General features: G+C 39.6%; 1 protein-coding gene and 1 long non-coding RNA gene across 13 annotated transcripts in view; both read right to left on the minus strand.

The window, feature by feature from the left end:
* Positions 1 to 889, minus strand: part of LOC122156619 — a 58453-nt gene extending 57564 nt beyond the window's left edge. For all 11 annotated transcript variants that reach the window (XR_006167559.1, XR_006167563.1, XR_006167566.1 and 8 more), the window contains exon 1: positions 745 to 889. This is a non-coding gene — a long non-coding RNA (uncharacterized LOC122156619). The remainder of the gene's footprint in view (positions 1 to 744) is intronic.
* A 402-nt stretch (positions 890 to 1291) lies between these two features.
* Positions 1292 to 22966, minus strand: part of SMARCAD1 (SWI/SNF-related, matrix-associated actin-dependent regulator of chromatin, subfamily a, containing DEAD/H box 1) — a 45001-nt gene continuing 23326 nt past the window's right edge. Inside the window, exons 10-24 of one of the 2 annotated variants that reach the window (XM_042811491.1) lie at positions 19222 to 19424; positions 18306 to 18396; positions 17080 to 17179; positions 15422 to 15481; positions 15137 to 15212; positions 14088 to 14223; positions 12963 to 13100; positions 12583 to 12678; positions 6346 to 6457; positions 5962 to 6083; positions 4654 to 4842; positions 3721 to 3839; positions 2760 to 2942; positions 2003 to 2112; positions 1292 to 1708 (exon numbers count right to left, since the gene is read on the minus strand). In XM_042811491.1, coding sequence (XP_042667425.1) covers positions 1647 to 1708; positions 2003 to 2112; positions 2760 to 2942; positions 3721 to 3839; positions 4654 to 4842; positions 5962 to 6083; positions 6346 to 6457; positions 12583 to 12678; positions 12963 to 13100; positions 14088 to 14223; positions 15137 to 15212; positions 15422 to 15481; positions 17080 to 17179; positions 18306 to 18396; positions 19222 to 19424 — 1797 coding nt within the window. In that variant the 3' untranslated portion in view covers positions 1292 to 1646. Of the gene's footprint in view, positions 1709 to 2002; positions 2113 to 2759; positions 2943 to 3720; positions 3840 to 4653; positions 4843 to 5961; positions 6084 to 6339; positions 6458 to 12582; positions 12679 to 12962; positions 13101 to 14087; positions 14224 to 15136; positions 15213 to 15421; positions 15482 to 17079; positions 17180 to 18305; positions 18397 to 19221; positions 19425 to 22966 lie in introns of both variants that reach the window. The other variant, XM_042811489.1, reaches the window with a different exon arrangement.

Raw genomic sequence — 22966 nt, forward strand, 5'->3', positions numbered from 1 at the left:
TGAGTCTTATTTCACTTAGCTCTCTAAGTAACATAAACCAACCACTAAGCAGTTCAGAAACTAAGAGGTATCAGCAGAAAAAGAAGCAAGGTTCGTTCCCGCATAGATCTGAATATGCAGTCTCCATTTGCCCTTGCAATTCCTGCATGCCTTGTTGTAGCTCCTCATAATTTTTTGTTTCCTGAGAGGGAATCTCATCACTGTTTATAAATATCTCAAGTGTTGAAGCCAAGCTGTAAGAGATAAGACTCTTGGTGGTGAACAACAAAAGAAAAAGGGACAACGGGCAGAATCTAGAACACAGGAAGCTCCACACTAACACAAGAATGAACTTATTTACTATCAGTGATAAAGCACTGGAACAAGATGTGCTAAGAGACAGTGGACTCTCCTTCTACAGAGATACTCAAGATCTGCCTGCACACTTAGCCATGAACCTGCTATGGGAGCCTGCCTTAGGAGGGGAGTTGAACTCAATGATTCCTAGAAGTCCCTTCCAATCCCTACAGTTCTGCAATCCTGTGACATAAGTTCTGTGACTAGGGCACTTCACTATCAGATCGTAGACCTGGTATCTCCAGGACTGACTAAGAAAATTACAACCTGAGCAGAAAACTCGTCACTGTAATACAAAGGAAAGCGCAGCAGTGACAGCAGAGTAGCAAGGTCCTAGGCTACAGCAAGCAAAGACCTGCTCAAATGCAACAGTTTTAGGCACAGAAATAAAGAAAAGATGCTTCTTACCTGCAAAAAAGCCTCAGGTACACAGGGATTTTCAAGAAAATACCCTTGCATCGACTGCCAACCCTTAACTGAGGTCTGGGAAGGGGTAGATCCTGGCTCCATCCCTTCCAATCACTCAGGTACATTGCATGCACCTGAGCTCCCCTGCTGGCCCTGCCTTCCACCAGGTGTTCAATCACTGCTTCAGGCTGTGACTTAGCATTTCTACTACAGGCAGGAACTCCCATTTTCATAATCTGTATTCTAAAGCAACTTTTATTTGAATACAGTGAGATAATAGTAAATATTTACTAACAGATAAGAGAAGTCAGGTCAAATGGAGCACTTTGGATAGTTTGAAAGCTGGCTCTGATTTGCATCATGCAAGTTATCAGTTCCACCCTCCTCTCCCAATAACCACAACATGAGAACGTGTTGATAACGCATGGAATTTTATTTGAACAAACTGATACAAAACCAGGACAGTACGTCAAAAGAACCAGAACAAGCAGAAACAGACTTAGGCATTGTCAAATAAGGCACATATAAAAGAAATCTACAAGCACAATCCAGTGAAACAGACAGTTTATTTATACGTCTGGAGGTAGAAATAATTACAAAAATACTGACAAATCTTAAGCAGTAGCAGATTTATTAAAACAATTACTACGTAGGTCCCCATTTTGAAAAACGTCCTGTAAAATAATGTTTCTTCAGCATCTGATGTTGATAGACTTGTACTGTTTATGTTTTCAAGCATCGAAAGAATGCTACCAGTGTTAAAAATTATCAATACCATGAGGAATAAAATGAAGAAACTACAAAAAGTTATAAAACTTCAGAAAACTCATGGTCATCAATAACATAAGAGTCCTCGGGGGTATGGCATTTCATTTCTTCCTTAAATTCCACATATTTACAATTTAGAGACCTAATGAGGCTTTCAATAGCGTGGCTATATCTGCTGGAATGGCCCCTTCTTCTCCTGAAGAATCAAAACATACATTAGGAGAGCAATAAGTATTTTACATAAACTGACGAAAGTCTAGAATCTCAAAACTGTACACAATCCTCTACTTGCAAGCTTTTGGTCTGCGTGTTAGATTCAAGGGACACTTCCTGTCAAGCTGAAAAGTAAACTGGCACAATACATTTTTCTAGTTTAAAGTGGAACTAAAAATTGTCTCATCTTAATTACGAGTGCAGTTTTTTGGAATAATATATTGCAGTGATCTCCTTAACTCATGTAAGGTGAAATCATTTCTGGCAAGAGACTTACCCAAATCTGCTGCAGTCATATCTTGTTCTAACTTCAATTTCTGCTGATTCATTTTGAGCATGGATTCTTCAATAGTCCCTTTACTGATCAGCTTTATGACTTTTACTTCTCTGAAAAGCACAAAATAGGATAAATACACCTTTACAGTTTCTTTGGATCAGTGTAAAAGGAAAGGACTCATGCCTTTGTTTGAATGGCAGTAGTTTACAACAATACTAAAGCAGACAGTTTCCCTCTTTGGACCAGTTATGCTCCATACTGACAGAAAACTTGTTTTCTCCTCATCCAGCACAAGGGTCTGTATGGTCTCAAAAAACTCACGTTCATAGAAACAACTGAATATTTCTCAATCTGATACTACAAGCAAAATACCATTTACTAAACACATTCTATGGCTCACAACTTATTCCTTAGTGAAGAAAACAGAGCAGAAAACTGATCCTTTCTTTAAGGCACTGCAGCATTTTAAAGCTTAGAAGTCTTTGGAAGAAAACAACCAGCTTTTTCAGCCAGTTCCAATGACTTGCGACCAGTCTTCATATAAATTTCTGGTGCTAAGAACTGATGTGAACTGCGGAAAAATGAAAAATTAGAGTAGAATGTAATTAAGGTTAGTTCCACCTACAACCATGCAATTGTAAGACAACTGCAACTATTCCAAGCAATCCAGAGACGGCTTACAGAAATCTGATTAAAATGGAATCTTTAAATCAAACTGTTTGCGTCCAAGAGAAGCATCATAACTAAGAAGTCTTACCTTGTTTGACCTACTCTATGGCATCGATCTTCTGCTTGCTTATCATTGTATGGATTGCAATCGATGTCATGAAGAATAACAACATTCGCTGAAGTCAGATTGATTCCCAAGCCACCAGCTTTGGTTGACAGGAGGAACACAAATATACCCATATCTGTATTGAACTCATCTATTAGATGTATCCTACGGAACATAGGAACACATGCATCAGGTCTTAGAAAACAACAAAATTCTTGCTTCAGAGTTAAATATAGAAGTTATAATTATGATCTGAGGAAGAGGCCAGGGGGATTGCAAAGCAACTCAAAAGTACAGATGTTAGGCATAAAGGAAAAGGTGTGACAATTCTAAGGGGTGACCAGCACATACTTAAAGATTGGTAAGACAGAGCAAAGAATGAAGTGATGTTTGGAATAAGATTTTGGATTATCATCACGGAATACAAAGAATAAGCTGGTGGAAGAGGGTGGGGAGGACTATGGCAAAACAGGTGACAGGACAGTGAAGAATTTAGGTTCACAACTGTCTTGCACTAATTGCACTTGAAAGTTAAGAAGAGTAGAGATTTCAGCTGCAAGTGGGAAGTAACATCATACCAATAACTTGATTATTGAAAGAAGAAAAGAGCATCTGAAAAAAGATTCCAGGAAACGGGAAGTGTCTACAGGTGAGCCTTAACAAAAGTCATGCTGACATAAAAGCAAATCAAAACATCATTTATAGCGAAGTTGAAAGTTTTCCAGGTGGATATGCTAACGACAATCTGATCTTCTAAACTCACCTTTCAGCCTCAACCTTGTTAAGGCAATCTGAAATTCAACATTAAACTCCTACTAGAGTAAATTCCCAGCAAATACAACATTCTATATGTTAGAAAACAAAGGTTAGTAAGTCAGATCCTCTCACAAATGGCAAATCCATTTCTTCAACTGCCTTCAGAAAACAAACAGAAGTCACATACCTGTCAGAAATCTGTGTTTTTCCATCCAACCTAATATACCTGTGTTGCCAATGTTTTAGGAAAACTTCCAAGATATCCAGTACCATTGTAAACTGGCTAAACAACACAACTCTGTCACCCTGGAAATGACATAGAAAAACAAAAGTTTTAAAACACTCCAGTTAAAGTGATGAACTAGACAAATGTATTATTTGCATTTAAAAAGTGATTTTACTTAGAATCCCTGATTTCCAAACTGAAAAACAAAGCTGACATTACTAAGACTGCAGACTGACTGTTAATAAAACATGTACAGTATTTCTGTTGTGTTAATCCACTTTTAGTTAGAGCCAGAAGTTTTTTTAGTTATTTTGTACTTGGGTCAATTAAACAACCTCGAAATCACAAGTCAAGTGCAAGAGTGACAGACCTATAAAAATATGTTAAAAACTGTTAAATTTGAGCTGTTTTCCATATCATAGCTCCCTGTTGAAATATTTGGCTACATGCTTATTTGCAGAATAAGCCAATTTGAATTTGTAACTCAAAAAAATGACACCTTATGTTCATGTTAAAACAGCCATGTATTAAGCCAAATTAATAGTCTTATTCAAAGGCCAAAAGAAAGTCAGATGATTCAACCCTTATGAGCTGTGAAAGCAACACTGTGCCTACCTACTAATTGTCATGTTAACTTGGGTTAGAAAATTCAGCACTTGAAAAATGAGGAAGCTTACTGTCACTGTGTAATCTTATTGTCTATAGAGCAAAGTACAAAAGTAGGACTACATGTTAAAAGCAGTGCACTGCACACACATTAAATCAGACTGTAATACTCCATACAAAAGCAACTGAGTAGCACATACAGCTGCTTGTGACCAGATGGTGAGCTTTTTTTTGGTGCCAGCCATTCTAAAGACAGCAAAGGACATTTCAATGATTTGTAGTACAAACCTTCTCTTTAAGGTCAGATAGAAGGCGTTCCAATACTCTAAACTTTCCCGAATCCAAAATCTGATCCATATCTAACTTGAAGTCACTGACATGAGTATATTGCTTACAAAGCAAATGCAATTCAAAATCTGTCATTACTGTCATATCTTCAAAGATAAGGTCAGGATTAGCGTCACAATGTGTGGGTTCCTATTAGCAAAAATGAAGGAAAACAATACAATATACAATCTTGATACACAGACAAGGAAATAAAAAACCAATTACATCCACAGTTTCTGTAAGAACAAAAAGCAGCACAACTAGACATTGACAAATGCCAGAGCATGGCTCATACAAGCAACAGAAGATGAAATCTGCAACCCCAGGTTTATAATAGAAGATTGTCACTTTACAATTTAACTCTTACAAGAATTTGTGCTATCAAAAACTAAGTATATTCTCAACCTCCACAGCCATTACCTAGTTCTCATCAAGCCCTACGACCTTTTGCCCCTGTATCAGACCTCTTCCCCTGAAGACACACTCCCTAAAAGGGAGATCCAATCCTTGGTTAGATGGTAGAAGACATGGGAAGCCCAGCCCAAGATGTAGGGTGGGTAGAGGGATGTCATGCCTGGAAGAAAGAGGAAAAGAAAAGCCACATCTGGAGAGTACGATGGCATGAGAAGGAATAAAAAAGGGACAAGAATCCTTCATAAAAATGAATGACTTCTTCCCTTCCCCCCAACCCTGACTGGCTTTATTTTTAGCAAAGCTACAGATACTCAAAGCCAGCTGCAGCTTTCTCAGAGTATACCCTCCTGCATGTCCCAAGATCTCTTTTGTTTGCACTTTAGAAAGATGCAGTAATTTTTCCCCAACTCCACAGGCTCTAACTGCAGATGTGCGACCAAAAAACCCTCAATACTTGAATACATCAGTGCCCTGTTTTTACATCTATATCGCCTACATTCCTTGCTGCTCAGAAAACACTAATAAAACCAGATGCCCTCCTCCTGAGACATTTTCTTAAGTATTATGGTTTTAAGTTTTGGTTTAGGGGGAAGAGGTGTTAAAGGGTAAGGGTCACAGAAAAGATGATGACTGCAATCTCAGAACTATTCTCTCCATTTAACCTTGGTTCTAGAAGACAGAGTGTTAAAACACACAGAACTTGGCTGGATAGATGCAGAAAAACAAAAAGCAGCAATAATGAATTAAGGTTTACAAAGACACACTTTTGATCTAAGGACTGACAATAAAAATAAATTCAAGTTACAATAAAAATTCTGAGGAATCAGAGACTGCTGCTGAATCTCATCACCTTACCTTGAGCATAAGTTTAGACATTGTCTTGAGTTTGTCAGCTGTGTAATACTGACGATGTAAGAGAGGGTGATTAGCCATTTTTCTAAGTTGCATCATTGCATTTCCCATATCAGAGTTTTTCTCTGCCAACAAAAAAATAAGGTATATTCAGAAGCAGCACACATCTGGATGCATCTTCATCTCTCAGGAGAACATTAGTTTTAAGGAAAACTCCTTATATTCAATATTTCTGCTATTTAAAAATAAATCATACAAGGGATATAGTCACTTTATGAGTATTAAACATCTTTACAAAGCAAAAACTTTGTAGTTCCACTCAACAGAAATCTAAGCTTAGGAAAAAAAAAAACAGCAAAAGGAAATGAAGCCATCATATACCGTTACCCTTCATAGTCTTCTTCAGCTTGTTTAAGAGATCACAGTATAGTTGCTCTTGCTTCTCAGACATGGCACATAATTCAATGTGATCTTTTTTGGGAGGTAGTTGTTTAAGGACCTGAGAAAATAAAAATGTACCGGGTTCTATTTTACAAGCCTACTCTTAAGTTATTCTACTAATTCCCTTCATGCCAACTTCTTCCATTGGCTGCAACTTTGCTAATTGAAACCAAGTCAGTAGTTCGACTTACAAATTCAGAACTTGTCTTGAATTACGCATCACACATCTCCTAAAATAACATGATCTGAACACTTCCAAAGAAAAAAACAACCAACCGAAAACCAGCACCTGAACAAAATAAAACATACTACTAGGAACCCACTTTCCTGCTAATCAAAGCAAACTATTTTTGAACCTACTGACTACTAAGTGCACGTGAATCACAGAAAGACACCTCTTCAAATTGTTATGTTTTTCCAGTCTGTTCAGAACTGCATGCATTAAAGAAGGATTTAGCTAAGTTCTGAATTTAAACTGAAAAAGAAACATTTGGATGATAGCAACATAATCTGTTTTTAGTCCATCACATGCAAAAAAGTATACATGATCATTTACTGCCTTAACACTTTGAATTAAAGTAAAATGTCATCCTGCATCATCCTAACACAGCTGGTAAAAGAGACTACCAGGAGAGATGCCCTGCTAGACCCGGTGTTCACAGAAGAAGACTGGTGGGAAACATGGAGGTCAGGAGCTGTCTTGGACAGAGTGACTGCAAAATGGGAGAGTTCTCGATTTCTGGTGAAGGAAGGGGGTGCAGCAAAACTGCTGCTTTGGACTTCTGGAGGGCAAACTTTGAACTTCTCAGGACACCGGTAGGGAGGGCCCCTTGGAATTCAGACCTGAAGGGCAAAGGGGTCCAGGAAGGCTGGTCACCCTGGAAGAAGGAAGTCTTAAAGGCACAGGAACAGGTTATCCCCTTGTGCAAGATGAGCTGGTGGGGAAGACAACCAGAGTGGATGAACAGGGAGCTTTTCCTGAGGCTCCAGGAGAAAAAGAGAATTTGCTTCCTGTGGAAGAAGGGATGGGCAACTCAAGGAAAGTACAAAGAAGTTGTCAGGATGCTTAGGGAGATAGAAAGAACAGAAGCCCAGCTTGAACTCAACTTGGTGTTGGGTTAAGAGAAAACAAAAAACTTTTTTTTACAAATAGTAAGAGGAGGGCTAAGGAGAATCTCCATCCTCTAGTGGATGCAGGAGAGAACATGTCCACTGGGAAAAAAAGAAAAGACTGAAGTTCTCAATATCTCCCTTACATCTCTCTTTAAAAGTCAGACTAGTTATCCATGGGGTACTCTAGCCTGATCTGGAAGTCTGGGATGAACAAACCTCCCCATGATTCTGATAGAAACAGACCTAGTGCTTCATCTGGACTGCCACATGTTCATGGGGCCAGATGAGACGCACCAGAGGGTGCTGAGGGAGCTGGCAGAGTTGGAAAGCAGCTTGGCAATTCATTATCTACCAGCACTGCTGGTCAACCAGAGAAGTCCCAGAGGATTGGAGTCTTGCCAGCATAACACCCATCTACAAGAAGGGTCATAAGGGGAATTTAAGGAACTACAGGCCTGTCAGCCTGACCTTGGTGCTAGGCAAGGTTATGGAGCAGATCATCATAAGGGAGATCACACAACATGTGTAGGACAAGCAAGGAATCAGGCCCAGCCAGCATTGGTTCATGAAAGACATGTCCTGCTTGACCAACCTCATCTCCTTATATGACTGAGTGATTTGTCAGGTGGTTGAAGGAAAGGCTGTTGATGTATAACTATACTTCCTGTGCTCTATAACTTCCTGAAGGGAGGCTGTAGTGAGCTGGGGGTCAGCCTCTTCTCTCATGTCATTAGTGATAGGACCAGAGGGAATGGTTTCAAGCTACGGCAGGGGAGATTCAAGCTGGACATTAGGAAGTATTACTTTTCAGAAAGGGTGGTCAGACACTGGAATGGACTGCCCAGGGAGGTGGTGGAGTCACCGACCCTGGGGATGTTCAAGCAAAGACTGGATGTTGTGTTGAGGGACATGGTTTAGTGGGAGCTATTGGTAATAGGTGAATGGTTGGACTGGATGATCTTTTAGGTCTTTTCCAACCTTGGTGATTCTATGATTCTATGTGTTGATGTGATGTGTACATAGATTTCATCAAAGCCTTTGACACTGTCTCCCACAGTATTTTCCCAGAGAAGCTGGTAGGGTATGGCTTGGACAGGTACACACTTTGCCAGGTAAAGAACTGGCCCGAAGGCCAAGCCCAGAGAGCGGTGGTGAGTGAAGTTAAATCCAGCTGGCGACTGGTCGTGAGTGATATTACCCAGGGGTCCATTATGGGGACTAACCTGTTCGGTATCTTTATTGATAACCAGGACGAGTGGATTGAGCACACACTCAGTAAGTATGCAAATGAGATCAACTTGAGCAGAAGTGCTGATCCGCCCGGGGGTAGGAAGGCCCTACAGAGGGCTCTGAGCAGGCTGGATTGAAACCTACAGGATGAAGTTCAACAAGACCAAGTGCCACATCCTGCACTTTGGCCTCAACAACCCCAGGCAACACTAAAGGCCTGGGGCAGAGTGGCTGGAAGACTGTGTAGAGGAAACAGATCTGGGGGTACTGGTTAACACTCAGCTAAATGAAACAACAGTGTGCCCAATTGGCCAAGAAGACCAATGGCATCCTGGCTTGCACCAGAAATAGTGTTTTCTCAACAAGAGCAGAGAAGAAATCAGTCCTCTATACTCAGCACCGGTGAGGGTGGATACTGAGTACTGCATTCAGTTTTGGGCCCCTCACTATGAGACAGACATTGAGGTCCTGCAGTGTGTTCAGACAAAGGCAATGAAGCTGGTGAGGGGCTTGGAGCACAAGCCCCCTGATCAGGAGGAGGAGGTTGATGAGGCCTTCCACAAGCAACTGGAAGCAGCGTCATGATCCCAGGCACTGGTGCTTATGGGGATGCTTATCCCCATGCTTATCCAGATATTTGCTGGAAAAGCAATGTGGCCAGGCATGCACGGTCCAGACGGTTCCTGCAATGTGTTGATGACAACTTCCTGATGCAGGTGGTTGAGGAATCGACGAGAAGAGGGGTACTGCTGGACCTTATTCTCACTAATTGAGAAGGGCTTGTCAGGGAAGTAAAGGTCGGAGGCAGCTTGGGTTGTAATGACCACGAGATGGTGGAGTTCAAGATCCTGAGTTGAAGAAGTAAAGCAAAAAGTAGGATTGCTATCCTGGACTTCAGGAGAGCCAACTTCGATCTCTTCTGGGACCTACTTGGAGCTATCCTGTGGGCTAGGGTGTTAGAAGGTATGGGGGCCTGTGAGAGCTGGTCAGCATTTAAGCAGCTCTTCTTCCAAGCTCAGGATCGGTGCGTCCCTGTGAGGAAGAAACCGGGAAAGGGTGGCAGGAGACCTGTGTGGATGAGCAAGGAGCTCGTGCGCAAACTCAAAGGAAAGAAGAAGGCCTATGAAATGTGGAAAAAGGGTCTGACTACTTGGGAAGAATACAGGAATGTTGTCAGGGCCTGCAGGGATGCGACGAGGAAGGCTAAAGCCCGTCTGGAATTAAATCTGGCGAAGGGGATAAAGGATAATAAAAAAGGCTTTTTTAAGTATGTTAACAGTAAAAGGAAGACTAAGGAGAATGTGGCTCCCCTGCTAAGTGACGGGGGTGTTCTGATAATGGGGGATGCTGAGAAGGCAGAGATACTGAATGCTTTCTTTGCTTCTGTCTTCAGTGAAAAAGCTCCCCCTCGGGAATCCGAGACCCTGGAGGTTAGTGAGAGGGTCTGGGGAATGGAAGACCTCCCTTCGGTCAGGGAAGAGGTGGTCCGAGAGCGCCTAGGCAACACCAATGTTCACAAATCCATGGGACCCGATGGGATGCATCCACGGGTGCTGAGGGAGCTGGCAGAGGTGATTGCTGAATTGCTTTCTGTCATCTTTGAGAGGTCTTCGAGGACAGAGGAGGTGCCTGAAGAATGGAGGATAGCCAATGTCACTCCAGTCTTCGAAAAGGGCAGGAAGGAAGATCCAGGCAATTATAGGCCAGTCAGCCTCACCTCTGTCCCTGGAAAGGTGATGGAACTGCTGGTGCTGGATGTCATCTCCAGACAACTGGAAGAAAAGGAGGTTATCAGTAGTAGTCAGCACAGGTTCACCAGGGGGAGGTCGTGCTTGACCAACCTGGTAGCCTTCCATGATGTTGTCTCTGGCCGGGTGGATGGGGGGAGAGCAGTGGATGTAGTCTACCTTGATTTCAGCAAGGCTTTTGATACTGTCCCCCATGACATCCTTATAACAAAGTTGAGGAAGATGATAGATAAGTGGACAGTGAGGTGGATTGAGAACTGGCTGACTGGCAGAGAGCAGAGGGTTGTCGGCGGTGCAGAGTCTGGCTGGAGACCTGTAACCAGTGGTGTCTCCCAGGGGTCTGTGCAGGGTCCGGTCTGGTTCAACATCTTCATCAATGACCTTGATGAGGGGATAGTGGCCACCCTCAGCAAGTTTGCTGATGATACAAAGTTGGGAGGATTGGCTGACATGCCTGAAAGCCGTGCTGCCATTCAGCGAGGCCTGAACAGGCTGGAGAGCTGAGCAAAAAAAACTGGATGAGGTTTAACAAAAGCAAGTGTAGAGTCTTGCATCTGGGGAGGAATAATTGCATGCACCAGTACAGGTTGGGAGATGACCTGCTGGAAGGGAGCTCTGCAGAGAGTGACCTGGGTGTCCTGGTGGACGACAGGTTGGCCATGAGCCAGCAGTGTGCCCTTGTAGCCAAGAGGGCCAATGGCATTCTGGGATGCATTAAAAAGAGTGTGGCCAGCAGGTCAAGGGAGGTGATCCTCCTCCTCTACTCTGCCCTGGTAAGGCCTCATTTGGAGTACTGCGTCCAGTTCTGGGCTCCCCAGTACAAAAAGGACAGAGATCTCTTGGAAAGAGTCCAGCGGAGGGCCACAAAGATGGTGAAGGGCCTGGAGCATCTCTCTTATGAAGAAAGGCTGAGTGAACTGAGTCTGTTCAGCCTTGAGAAAAGACTGAGAGGGGACCTGATCCAGGTCTATAAGTATCTAAGGTGTGGGTGGCAGAATGGCAAGGACAGACTCTTTTCAGTGGTGAGTGGAGACAGGACAAGGGGAAACAGCTGGAAATTGCAGCATAGGAAGTTCCGCACAAATGTGCACAAGAACTTCTTTACAGTGAGGTGACGGAGCACTGGAACAGGCTGCCCAGGGAGGTGGTGGAGTCTCCTTCTCTGGAGATGTTCAAGACCTGCCTGGATGCCAACCTGTGCGACCTGCTGTAGGGAACCTGCTTTGGCAGGGGGGTTGGACTCGATGATCTCTGGAGGTCCCTCCCAACCCCTACAATTCTGTGATTCTGTGAAGTACCATTACTTAGTCTGGAGGAGGCTCAGGGGAACATTATCACTCTCTACAACTACCTGAAAGGAGGTTGTGGCAAGGAGGGAGTCAGCCTCTTCTCTTATGTAACTAGTGACAGGATTAGAGGGAACGGCCTCAAGCTGAGACAGGAGAGATTCAGGTTGGACACTAGGAAAAAAAACTATTCCGAAAGAGTGGTTAGGCACTGGAAAAAGCTGCCTAGAGAGGCAGCAGAGCCACTGACCCTGGAGGCGTTGAAGAAATGTTTAGATGCTGTACTTGGGGACATGGTTTAATGGAAAATATTGGTGACAGGTGGACGGTTGGACTGGATGATCTTGGCGGTCTTATCCAACCTTGGTGATTCTATGATCTCACATGACCAGCAATACACGATCCTCAGGATAACAGGTCCCAGACCTCTCTCTCCACTGCAAGAGGCAAGTCCAGTCCCTGTAGAGTAGCCTTAGACGTGTGCTAGTGGATGCAAACAAGTGGAATTTTCAGAATTGACAATGAAGTCACTTGATGTCTACTCAGTGCACCAGATAATCTTTTAGTGATCTTTCCTAGCTGAAATTCCTAGCTTCATTAAACAAATACTGAGCATTGAAATTCAAAACTACCACAGCATGTCATGTTCTTGCAAACTTCAAGATGAACAGTAACAAGATTCTTGTTCCTCCTAGAGAAACATGTAAAATCAGCACTGATGAAACTTGACATGAAATTCCACAAGCCTCAAAGATTATGAGGTTTTCTGATACCCAGGAACCATTATTTTAAAAATAAATAATTACCTCATCTTTTACTCTTCTCAAGATGAATGGTTTTATTATCTGCTTTGCATGTGCAATCCTTTCCTTTTCATATGTGCTTTGTTCTTCAGCAGTCTTCTATGGAAAATATTGCAAGAATTCAATTACAGGGTGAAGTTTCCAGCAATAACACCACTATTGTAAAATTTCTAAGCTGATGGAGGACTCAACGAGAAGAGACAGACCTAATAGGACAGCATTCTGAGACATCCTATTATGGTATATGTTCACTTGAAATAGTTTATTTTACTGTCTCACTTTCTAGATTTTCACCACCTGTTTCTACAAGGTACCACTTGCTTGTTAGCAGCAGTGACATAGTAAAAAAAGTTAGTTTCAAGGAAAGAATATACAACACTCACTGTTTTTGAAGAGAACATCCTTCGGATTTCACTTGTGCTGCTACTGAACATATGTGGCATAACAAAATTCAAGAGAGACATCAACTCCAGCAGGTTATTCTGAACTGGGGTTCCTGTTAGCAGTAAGCGATGCTTTGCCTATTTGTCCAAATTAAAAAAAAATAACACTAGTGAGAAACACTAGTTGAATGTGTTAAAAACTAACACTGAAAGGTGAAACATCACCCATTGAGAACTGACGTGAACTTGATTTAAACTACAACTATTTAAATTTTAAACATACGTAAGTCTTACGAAATAGTTGACTGGGGGAAGTAAAAAAAAATATGCTTTTGGATCTGTGCAAAGCTGACCTTAGATCAGTGTAAGACTACTCAAGAAGCTTAGCCCAGATGTAAGACAATCCTTCCTGTCTGTATTGTGCTTTGGGTTGTTTGTTTGGTTTTTTTTTTTCCCTTAATTAAAATTAATGCAGTAACTGTTGCCTACGTATTTTGTTTTTTCTAAGGTGAAAGAGTACTTTACACACAGGCTTTCAACTGCAGTTACAAGCCACAATTTAATGGCTTAAACATCAACTTTCTAAAAATGCTTTTGGGGAAAATATTGAAAAATAAGTTGTAATAATTTAAGTGATCATAAGTATATTACTTCTTATTCATTATTATTGCTTCTTATTCCAAATTTATCTTTTAAAATGACATTGAATAGGCTGCAAACTTCTAAAAAAAGCTATTTCAATGTTAGCTTTTTTAGTACAGACCTATCAGAATACATCCTTAAATACTACAATATTCCAGCACAAATCATTTTAGTTTTCAGAACAGCAATTTCACTATCTGTACTGCAAGCAAAGACTGGAAAACTGCTTAATACTGAATCTGAACCACTATCCTAATTGTACCAATGCTGTAAGAACCCAATTACATCTCATAGGAAACTCATCCCCTTGAAAGAGATCACAACACAGGATAAACTCCTAAAACCATGCCACAACTTATGTCCACCTGCATACTGTAGTTTCTGAAACATGATGTAAACTCCTTCTCTCCATAAAGATAACATAAAAAAAAACTCCAAGGAGTCACCCCCCCAGTCCTTCCACTAAACATCCAAGTGTCTTACATTAATTCTCATTAGCTGCTGGTAGCGTACAGAGCTCATGTTCTTGAGCATATGACCTTCATCAAAAATTGCATAGTTAAGCTTCACCTTGCGAAACAGACTTCGATCATCTGAGCTGCTAATTGCACAGTTATACCTGTCAGAAAAATAAATCATAGAAGAAACACTAAAAGCAAATGTAACATGAAGATACGGCTCATGCAACTGAATTGCATTCTGTACAATTCTAAGAACTACAGAAAAGAACAGCAGAGACCTTAAGTAAAACTGTCTAGAAATAATCAATCACAACATATGTATGGGAACTGCTGAGTCACGGCCTGAACCTCTGATGGATCACCTGAGGCGAGCCATGAGTCAGCCAAAAGAGCACAGCTGAAGGCAATTCACCTGTGCTGCAGGAAGGGGTGGAGCCTGGCTGCACCCCTCCTAGACCTATTTAAGAGCTGGCTATGAGCAGGGAAGGATTTCTTCTGGAGAGCCACTCTGCTGGAATTTTGTAAGTGAGCCCAGGATAGGGGTAAGCTTTCTATCTATTCTCTTTTTGTTATCATTATCTGCTTTGTCAAACTCTCTTGTTTATTTTGTAATTATAACATCTTAATATTCTTTGATTATACACATAGTTTAGTACTGTCAAATAATTACAGTTTACTCGATGAGCCACTGCTCTTCATACCACTTCTCAAAAATCCATACAAACCTATTAGAAAATATGCACACTCTCTGCTACAGCATTAATAAAAGCCTTTTTATCATTAATTGGAGAAGATGAAATTCCTTTTCCATCTCATCACATTCTAAATATTGCTTGTTAGTTATTCATTCTATGAATTTCATTAGCAAAGCACACTTCACACCTCCCTCATTCAGTGACATTGCAAAAAGCAGTCTCCATAGGCTTTAACTCTTGCCAACAAGACAGAAAAAATGAAGAAACCTTCATGCCTTTTAGTGAAATACAAGTGGCAGAGATCAAATTTTGTTATATCACTAGAGGTCAGTAGACAGTAACTAGATTTTCTTTGCTTTTTTATTACTATACTTACGTAGTTACAATGACATTGAAATCTACAGCTCTGTTACTAATGTCAGCCCGGAGATGTTTCCTATCTTCCTGGGATCCTATGGAATGAAAAACATGAGTACAACTACATATGCATGTAAAATCTAAATACATAGTAAAATCAAGATTATATACACATAATTAATGCTGTTTTCCTGTATGAGAAAAATAATCTAAAAACAATGCTTCTATGAGCAATTAATGTTTTCTGAGGCTGAACATGCATCCAACGGTATGAGTAGATTAATTTCTAAACGACATTGCTCACCATAGTAAAAAAGGACATTCAGTTCAGGACACCACAGATTAACTTCTCTTATCCAGTTATCTGTAAAATATCAATAAAAAAATCCAAGTTATTTCTTCTTATGCCTTACATAATTCCAAAACCACCTCAGCATTAAAACTAAACTCGACTTTAAAGCAAATACCTTAAATTTCTCCCAAATGTTAAGAATTAGCTTTCCAAATGCTGAAAAATTGTTAACATTTAGGGAAGCTAAGTTACCATCAGACTCCAAAGCCTCCTCCTTCAAAAGGATTTAGAAGCTTTCTTAAACAATTCAAAAACAGTTTAACATAAGCAAACCTTTTCTATATGACTCCTGCTATCTTAAGTAGCTCATGCTTTAAACTCTGATTGAAATCAGTTTCTACTACGTCTAAAACAACTTAAGTGTCTACTGCATTGCTTAACTCCTCACCAATTCCTTCCCCAGAAGAATTAATTCCTCAAAAAGCAATCACTTCATTTATCACCTATTTTCATTTAGAATCATTTCATTGGAAATGCCTCTAGGAATTGGCAAAGTTTCATAACTCGATCAATTTCCAGGTGTGCAGCCATCAAAACAGCCACCAGAAATGTCACCAGGCTAAAGAAAAACATCTTTGTACATGGTGCATGAGTGTTATTCTCAAACCATCACATACAACCGCAGAAAGGGGTTTCTGGCAATTGCCATCTGTCCTATTCCTGGGTTTGACCCAGCCTGGGGATGATGGGATCCTCCAACAGTAAAGTCTGAGAAGTTGTTGGCAGACCGTACTTTTCAGGCTTTAGAGCACTGAATAATAGAAGCTTGGCCAAAGTTGCTGCTACAATTTGAGTCTCCACATATCACTTCATAAAAGCACCCTCATTCACACCTCACGTTTTAAATTACATGCATTTTTTGAGTTACTTAAAAAAAACGGAGTGAGTTTTAAAAGCATATTGATAATGGCATTTTCAAACAGATCTGACTGAAACCTTTTTTGATATGTTAGAAGTGTAAGATATGTATTGGCTTCAAAAATTAAGAGCAGTATTTTCTTCCTAATCAAAATTGCTACTTTCTCTTTTCCATAGTCTTTCAGTAAATCCAATTTAACTCCAAAGGACTAGTTTATCCTAAAATTCATCAGCCTTGCTAAAGTACTTCACTCCACTATATTCTTTGCACTTTTAATTGATCTCTCATTAAACAATCAAAATACAAAATTAAAACACACTATTTGTCTCATCATTTTAGGATTTTGATCTGCTTTAAAAATACTGCATGAATCAAGGAGGAAAAAGGCACTGAATGTTTTGAATGCAATAAAAATTGTATCTAAGCTCAGCCTGAAGATACAGAATTTCAGCCAATATTCAGTAAATAACAGACTTAGCTAAACAAGTTCAAACTGTAACTGTCAAGCAGCATTATTTTTGTGAATCACACACTATATTAAAGAAATCCATGTAAGGTCTAATTAATTTATAACAAGCATACTTGCACTACACTTTGCATTCCACTTCAAATTCCTTGAGGAGCTGAAAAGCATTGTGAGAAAACACAGATTTCTTTCTTTAAATTGTTATCCTAATTTTAATAGCCCATCCACAATTTCTCTCCTTTACCTTTTTTTAGAAGTCAAGTAACTTCAATACTTGCAACTTACCCAGTGTTGAAGCTGGCACAACTATCAAATGTGGACCACTATCACCTTCTTGGTAGATATGGGCCAGAAATGCAATAGCTTGAATTGTTTTTCCTAAGCCCTACAAGAATACAAATCCATTTAAACAAAATTTAGTCTCCAGAATGCACCAGCTTCATACTACTGAGATGATTACACCATAATCAGTGATAACTGAAGACTACAGATCTGCATAGAACAATCACTCTGTTAAACAGCATTGTTTTCAGAAGATGATTCTTTCAGTCATAGTTAATTCCCTTTTCAGCTTGATATTTGAGCATCAGTGATTCACCTACTTCATTTACAAAGTTTTTCAGTTCAGTTCAGATCATCAAAGCTTTAAGAAACTGAGATTCTGACAACAACTCATTTGGAAACCAATCATTTCTTTCAATAAGAACCAATCACGCAACTGACTCTAGCTGCTTCTGAAGTGGGATTTAATATGGAAATCACATTTGTTTGCAGTAGGCTTACATTTCTGCTAATGTTTACTCACCTGTCTTTTATACCATGGATTTAAAGGTTTAATCTTAGCTACCAGAAAATTTTCTTGAGGTCATGCTTACTGCCATAAAAAGTATGGAAGAAACTCTGTCTTAGTGGAGCAAACCAATCCATTCGTTCAAATTAAGTCACAAGATGAAAAGCAACTAGCACTCAAAACCTCAAATCTGTAAAATTTCCTGGTTTTAATCCTGTTAGAAAATTTATGACAGGTACATTGACAATACATGGTTAAAATTCTGGAGAAACAGGAAGTGCTTGCATTGCTTTTTTTGTATTGTTACCTATCAATTTTGGAACTGACAGAGAAAGGTTGAAGAAATGGGCTCACTACAGCTCAGCATGGTCAAGAAGAGTTAATTTTCTGTTTAATTGCACAGAGCTATAAAAATGAATAGTTCAAGAATTATCTGTTGTGTTACAAATTGGTTTAATTAATTCAGGAGACCATATGACTTGTAATTATCACTACCTATGAATCTCAATTTATCTTGAACTTTCAAATTGAGAAAAAGAGCTTAGCAGGTACTGATATTGAAAAAGATGGAAAAACATTTGAAGAATTTGTTTGTGATTTGAATTGTACTAGCTAAAACAAATGTTTTCCTTTTTTTTTTTTTTTTGAAGTCCAAATCAGATTATAACTAAGATATCTACAATACTTCTAACAACTGTCAAATAGTCAGTTTCATACTTACCATTTCATCAGCCAAAATACCATTCAGTCCATGTTTATGAAGAAGCGCTAACCAGTTTAAACCAATCTTCTGGTATGGCTTGAGTTCCAAACTTGAAAAAAGAAAACAGAAGAATATCAGCTTTACCATGTTGCTGTCATTAGTTTATCTATCTATGAAACATTTTTAAACTTATGTTTATCACAGTACAGAATGTTTAACATTGCTTGTATTTTAATCCACTCCAAATCTCCTGGCGTAGTGAAAATGCACCTCCAACTCCATGTCACCAGTCAGCTGAATATCAGAAAGCATTTCTGAACTAAGCAGTGTGCTGGAATTCTTATACACGTTGACCAATCATAAATGAATATTACAATGAATTTCTTACTTTTAAATCAGTGATTGATAACCATTTAAAAACAGTTACACAATCAGTGTTTTTTAGAATATACAATTAATTAAATATTATTGATGATACTGAAACCAACAACAAAAAAACACACAATCCACAAAGCATTCATGACCAATTCCCCTTCTTCTGTTTTGAAACCAAAGAAAATTATTTTGGCATCCTTGATATATAAGGATCCCCTTTAGAGTGGTGGTTGTGGTTTTGTCACTTTTTTATCGAAAAGAAAAACAGAACAACTTGGGATCCCATCACTCAAAATTCTACATTTATAAAAAAACTGAACTGTTTTATCACTGCATCACTGTGTTGCATTCACAATCCTCCTCACCAGCTTTCCTGATGGACTTGCAAATATTTATTGCATTCCCTCAAGCACTGCACATGCGTCACTGTGTAGATCCCCAAGATCTGATGAGTGAGACTTACAGTTGCACTTTCACAGGGAACAATACTGAAAATCCTGGAGTTCAAACACAGCTTATTATCTAAGACTCCTTGAAACGTAAAAATAAAATAAAATACCTCTGGTTCAGAATGGAGGGTTGCTCAATGTTCCATTTGCATCCTCCATCTTCAGTAATCTTGGTTACTTGTTTTGTCAGTTTATTTGAAATTTCTTCACATTTATTCATGAGCTTGAGAACCACATCTCTCTCCTTCAGCAGGGTCTTGCAGTTCCACACGATGTCTTCTGACAAGCCAGCAGTCTTAGTTATTTTTGAAAACTACAAAAAATATTTAAAAAATACCGTGAATAGTCTGTTAAAGGGAAGCAGAAGATCAAATGCTGATTTGCAACTCTCAGCATTGTACCCATCATCCTTCTGTTCACAAAGCTTTATAAAGTTGTACTACCAGATGCTTTCAGCAAGTTTCTCCCTAATTTTACTTAAAATTGACAGAGCAAAAGCACTTTGCTTTGTGTAGCTGCTGCAAGTCCCTGTCCACCCACAGCGTACAAAAGATTAATACAGAACAGCTTTAGTTATCTTTGGCTGTGCCACTCTTCCGAAATCTGACTTAATCTCCATGTAGGTACCTGATAAAAGTTCCGAAAAAGATGTTAAATTTAACCCAAGACTTAAACAGATTCTCCTAGAATTCCTTTCTTAAGTAAAAACAGATCACAGAATTATCATACATTAACAGATCAATACCTCAGAGTAAAAAAGCAAAATAAATTAAATTGGACTGTACTTGGTTTGACTCCAAAAAAATCCTGTGACAGCGATGCCCTCTGCTGACAGTTCTTAGTCACAGTTTCTGGGTTTTTTGTTGGTTTGTTTCAGGTTTTGCTTATTTTAAATAAAATCCATAAAGTTTTTCAATAGTCATAGGTTAAACCAGGCTAAGGCACACATGCCAACACTGGCAAAAAAAGCAGACACCCTTTAATAAGGAGTTGCAAAGAACATGATTTTCAATAGGCGATTAGGAAATTTCAACATTTGTTTTGGTGCCTAAAGCTTCAGTTGGCATAAACATAAATCCTGTAATCTATAAATAAATGTGTGCAGAATTAAGCCATCTGCTATTAAAAAAAAGTTGAATTACTTCATGTCAGCACATTAACATTCATCTCCAAGTTACAACAAGAAACACTCCAGCCACTGGTTTACATGTGGAAAAACAGAGTTGTGCTGTCACTTAGAACACAAGTAGATTCGTGGATGGCCTCTGCATTACCAGAGGCTCTCAGTCCTGTAACTGCATGAATTTTTCAAAAGAGGTCCAAAACTCTGAGGCTATCACAAATACAATCTTCTCGAAGAAACATCCTGTAGGAGGGTCGAGCCAAAGCCCGAGTAACACCGCACTGACACAGCCTGCTCCAGTTCACTCTAGTACACTTAAAGTTAAGTGATTCAGGATTCCACTTTACTGCCTTGCCTCATCCTTGATAAACAAATCCCAACTCTATTTTTAGCAGTGTCTACTTCTAACCTCACACATCTGCTGTTTCCACTCAGCTTCTTCTTGTAGAAGATTTCTGGATTTGTATATACTTTTTTTTTTTTTGCTAGTTTGAGTTTTGTAAGAGTTTACAAATGTAGAGGCAAGCAGAATAAAAAAAATGACAATACAGCTGGAGCTCCCATCTCTTAGAGGGTCCTAGCTCATCCAGTATTGCAGTGTACAGAACGCAATAGACAAGCCTGTCTTTTTGCAGAAAGTAAGAACTAAAACAGGGAAACAAACTATATACACTATGCCTATACTTCCACATAGTGTTTTGTGTTTAACCTCCATTAACTCCTTAAGAATCTTCAGGTGTTGTTTTGTCTTTTTTTTTTTGCTGTTCTTGTTGTTGTTTTCTTTTGAAAGATGCAGGCATCATTTAATTCACATGAGATCATTAATATCAAAAGAGATGGCTTGCTTTGTGACTCAACAATACCATTGTGATTGAAAGAAATGAGAGGTAACAACAAAAATGCATCATAGACTGTCTGGGTTGGAAAAGACCCTTAAGATCATCAAGTTCCTACCCCTCTGCTAAAGGCAGGGACATGTCCCATTGACCAGGTTGCTCAAAGCCCCATCCAGCCTGGCCTTGAACATGTCCAGGGAGGGAGCATCCACAAACTCACTGGGCAACCTGTTCCAGCGTCTCAAGCACTCAAGTATATGACAGAACAAGAAACACCAAGCCCCCAAGAGCCCAAAAGGCTCAGCTCAGCTTTTTCCAGACTTTTTAACTAGTCTGGGACACATTCTTTGTCCCTCTCTCACTCCAACACTTGATACTATATGGGTGTTTTGATTACACGATTGCAGTTCACAACTTATTTTCTGAAGAAACAGCAGAGCTTTTGTTTCCAATATGGACCAGTTAGGAGAAGAGGACGCAAAGTAATTCATCACCAACAAGTTTTCTAGAATAAGGGAGAGGAGGAAAGGCACTGTGTGCCCATAAGTGCCACCATTTAAAAAAGAAAAAAAAAAAAAGTAAACCACACGGTAGCATACTACTGTGACAGGAGCCACACTGAGCACCGCTCCAGTGGCTGCCAACATTCCTCAATACTCCTCCCACTCTTTGCTCCCAGTTCCCACAAGTCCTATTGCTGTTGACAGCCATTCACCTTGTCTATCCCATAACCCATCTGCTCCTCTTGCATTATACCCCCAATTCTCATTCCAGGAGATGCACAACTACTGGCTCCTCAACATCACTAATTTCAGCTTCACAGTCCTTTAACTATAAATCCATGTTTTGTCTTGGTTCTACTTCTTGTGATCTTTTGTGAAGACAAGTACCAGAAGACTTTTTAGGATCGTGTATCCCAATATATGATGCTCCTACCTACTCTCTTTAAGTGCACAGTGTATTCAACGGGAGGTCACAAGTACTTGTCCAGAGAGCAACTGATCTACAAATGAAGAAGCAGATAGCTAAATTCCCAAGGAAATACCCAAGCAGTGTCACCAAATCAAGTTAAACATCTGCTTTCAAAATCCACTCAAAAACACAGTTAAGCAATTCCAAGAATTTTCAACGATTTTATAACATTGAAATCCATCTGAAAACTTTAAAACCATCTGAATAAGTAACAGTCTTAGTGCAACTTAAAAATTTTGTCAGAAAGAAAATGGTAGTTTATTTTAAGTTTTCCTGGAAGAAGCCATTTAATTTATGGAGAGGTAGGCTTTCCTGTTAATACTGTCTATCTTCACCTCAGCTGAGAGCTCTAAGATCTTTCTCAGTTCTCCTGAAGAAAAGTAACATCATCTAGTTGTTGTTACAAAAGTAAAAGCTTCAGGTACCTTCATATTAAAGGAAAAAAAAAAAAAAACCTTAAAAATAAACCAATTTCTTTAAACACTAAAACAACCAACTCTCTACATTATTCTACCACTCCATTAGCATGTAGGAGGAAAAAAAAATGCTGGGCCACTGTGCTACTGGATCATTATTAAAAATTAAGTAACACTGACATTAAACATCTGCTAAAATCTGCTGCAAATCATTTCTACTCCAGGCAAGTATTCACAATACTACATAAACACGCAGCTGCTGACAGCAGCAACCTTTAGGAAAGAAAGATTTTGAACACAAACAGGCCCATACAGTTTTTCTGTTAAATATTTTACACAGAGAAAAAGAGAACAGCCCTGTAGCAAATATTTCTGCAAAGAATTAAGCTCAGGCAAAACCCAACAAGTTTAGAAAGGAATTGCCATATGACAGATGTTCTGTAAGGAGCCAAAGGCTTGAGGCAAAACGGATTTCTTTTGCAAAATATCTGTGCCTCTCTTTTTTTTT

This window comes from Centrocercus urophasianus, unplaced genomic scaffold, assembly GCF_019232065.1.
Source record: "Centrocercus urophasianus isolate 14NV4802_14NV808 unplaced genomic scaffold, USGS_Curo_1.0 seq_13, whole genome shotgun sequence".
NCBI classification, from domain to species: domain Eukaryota; kingdom Metazoa; phylum Chordata; class Aves; order Galliformes; family Phasianidae; genus Centrocercus; species Centrocercus urophasianus.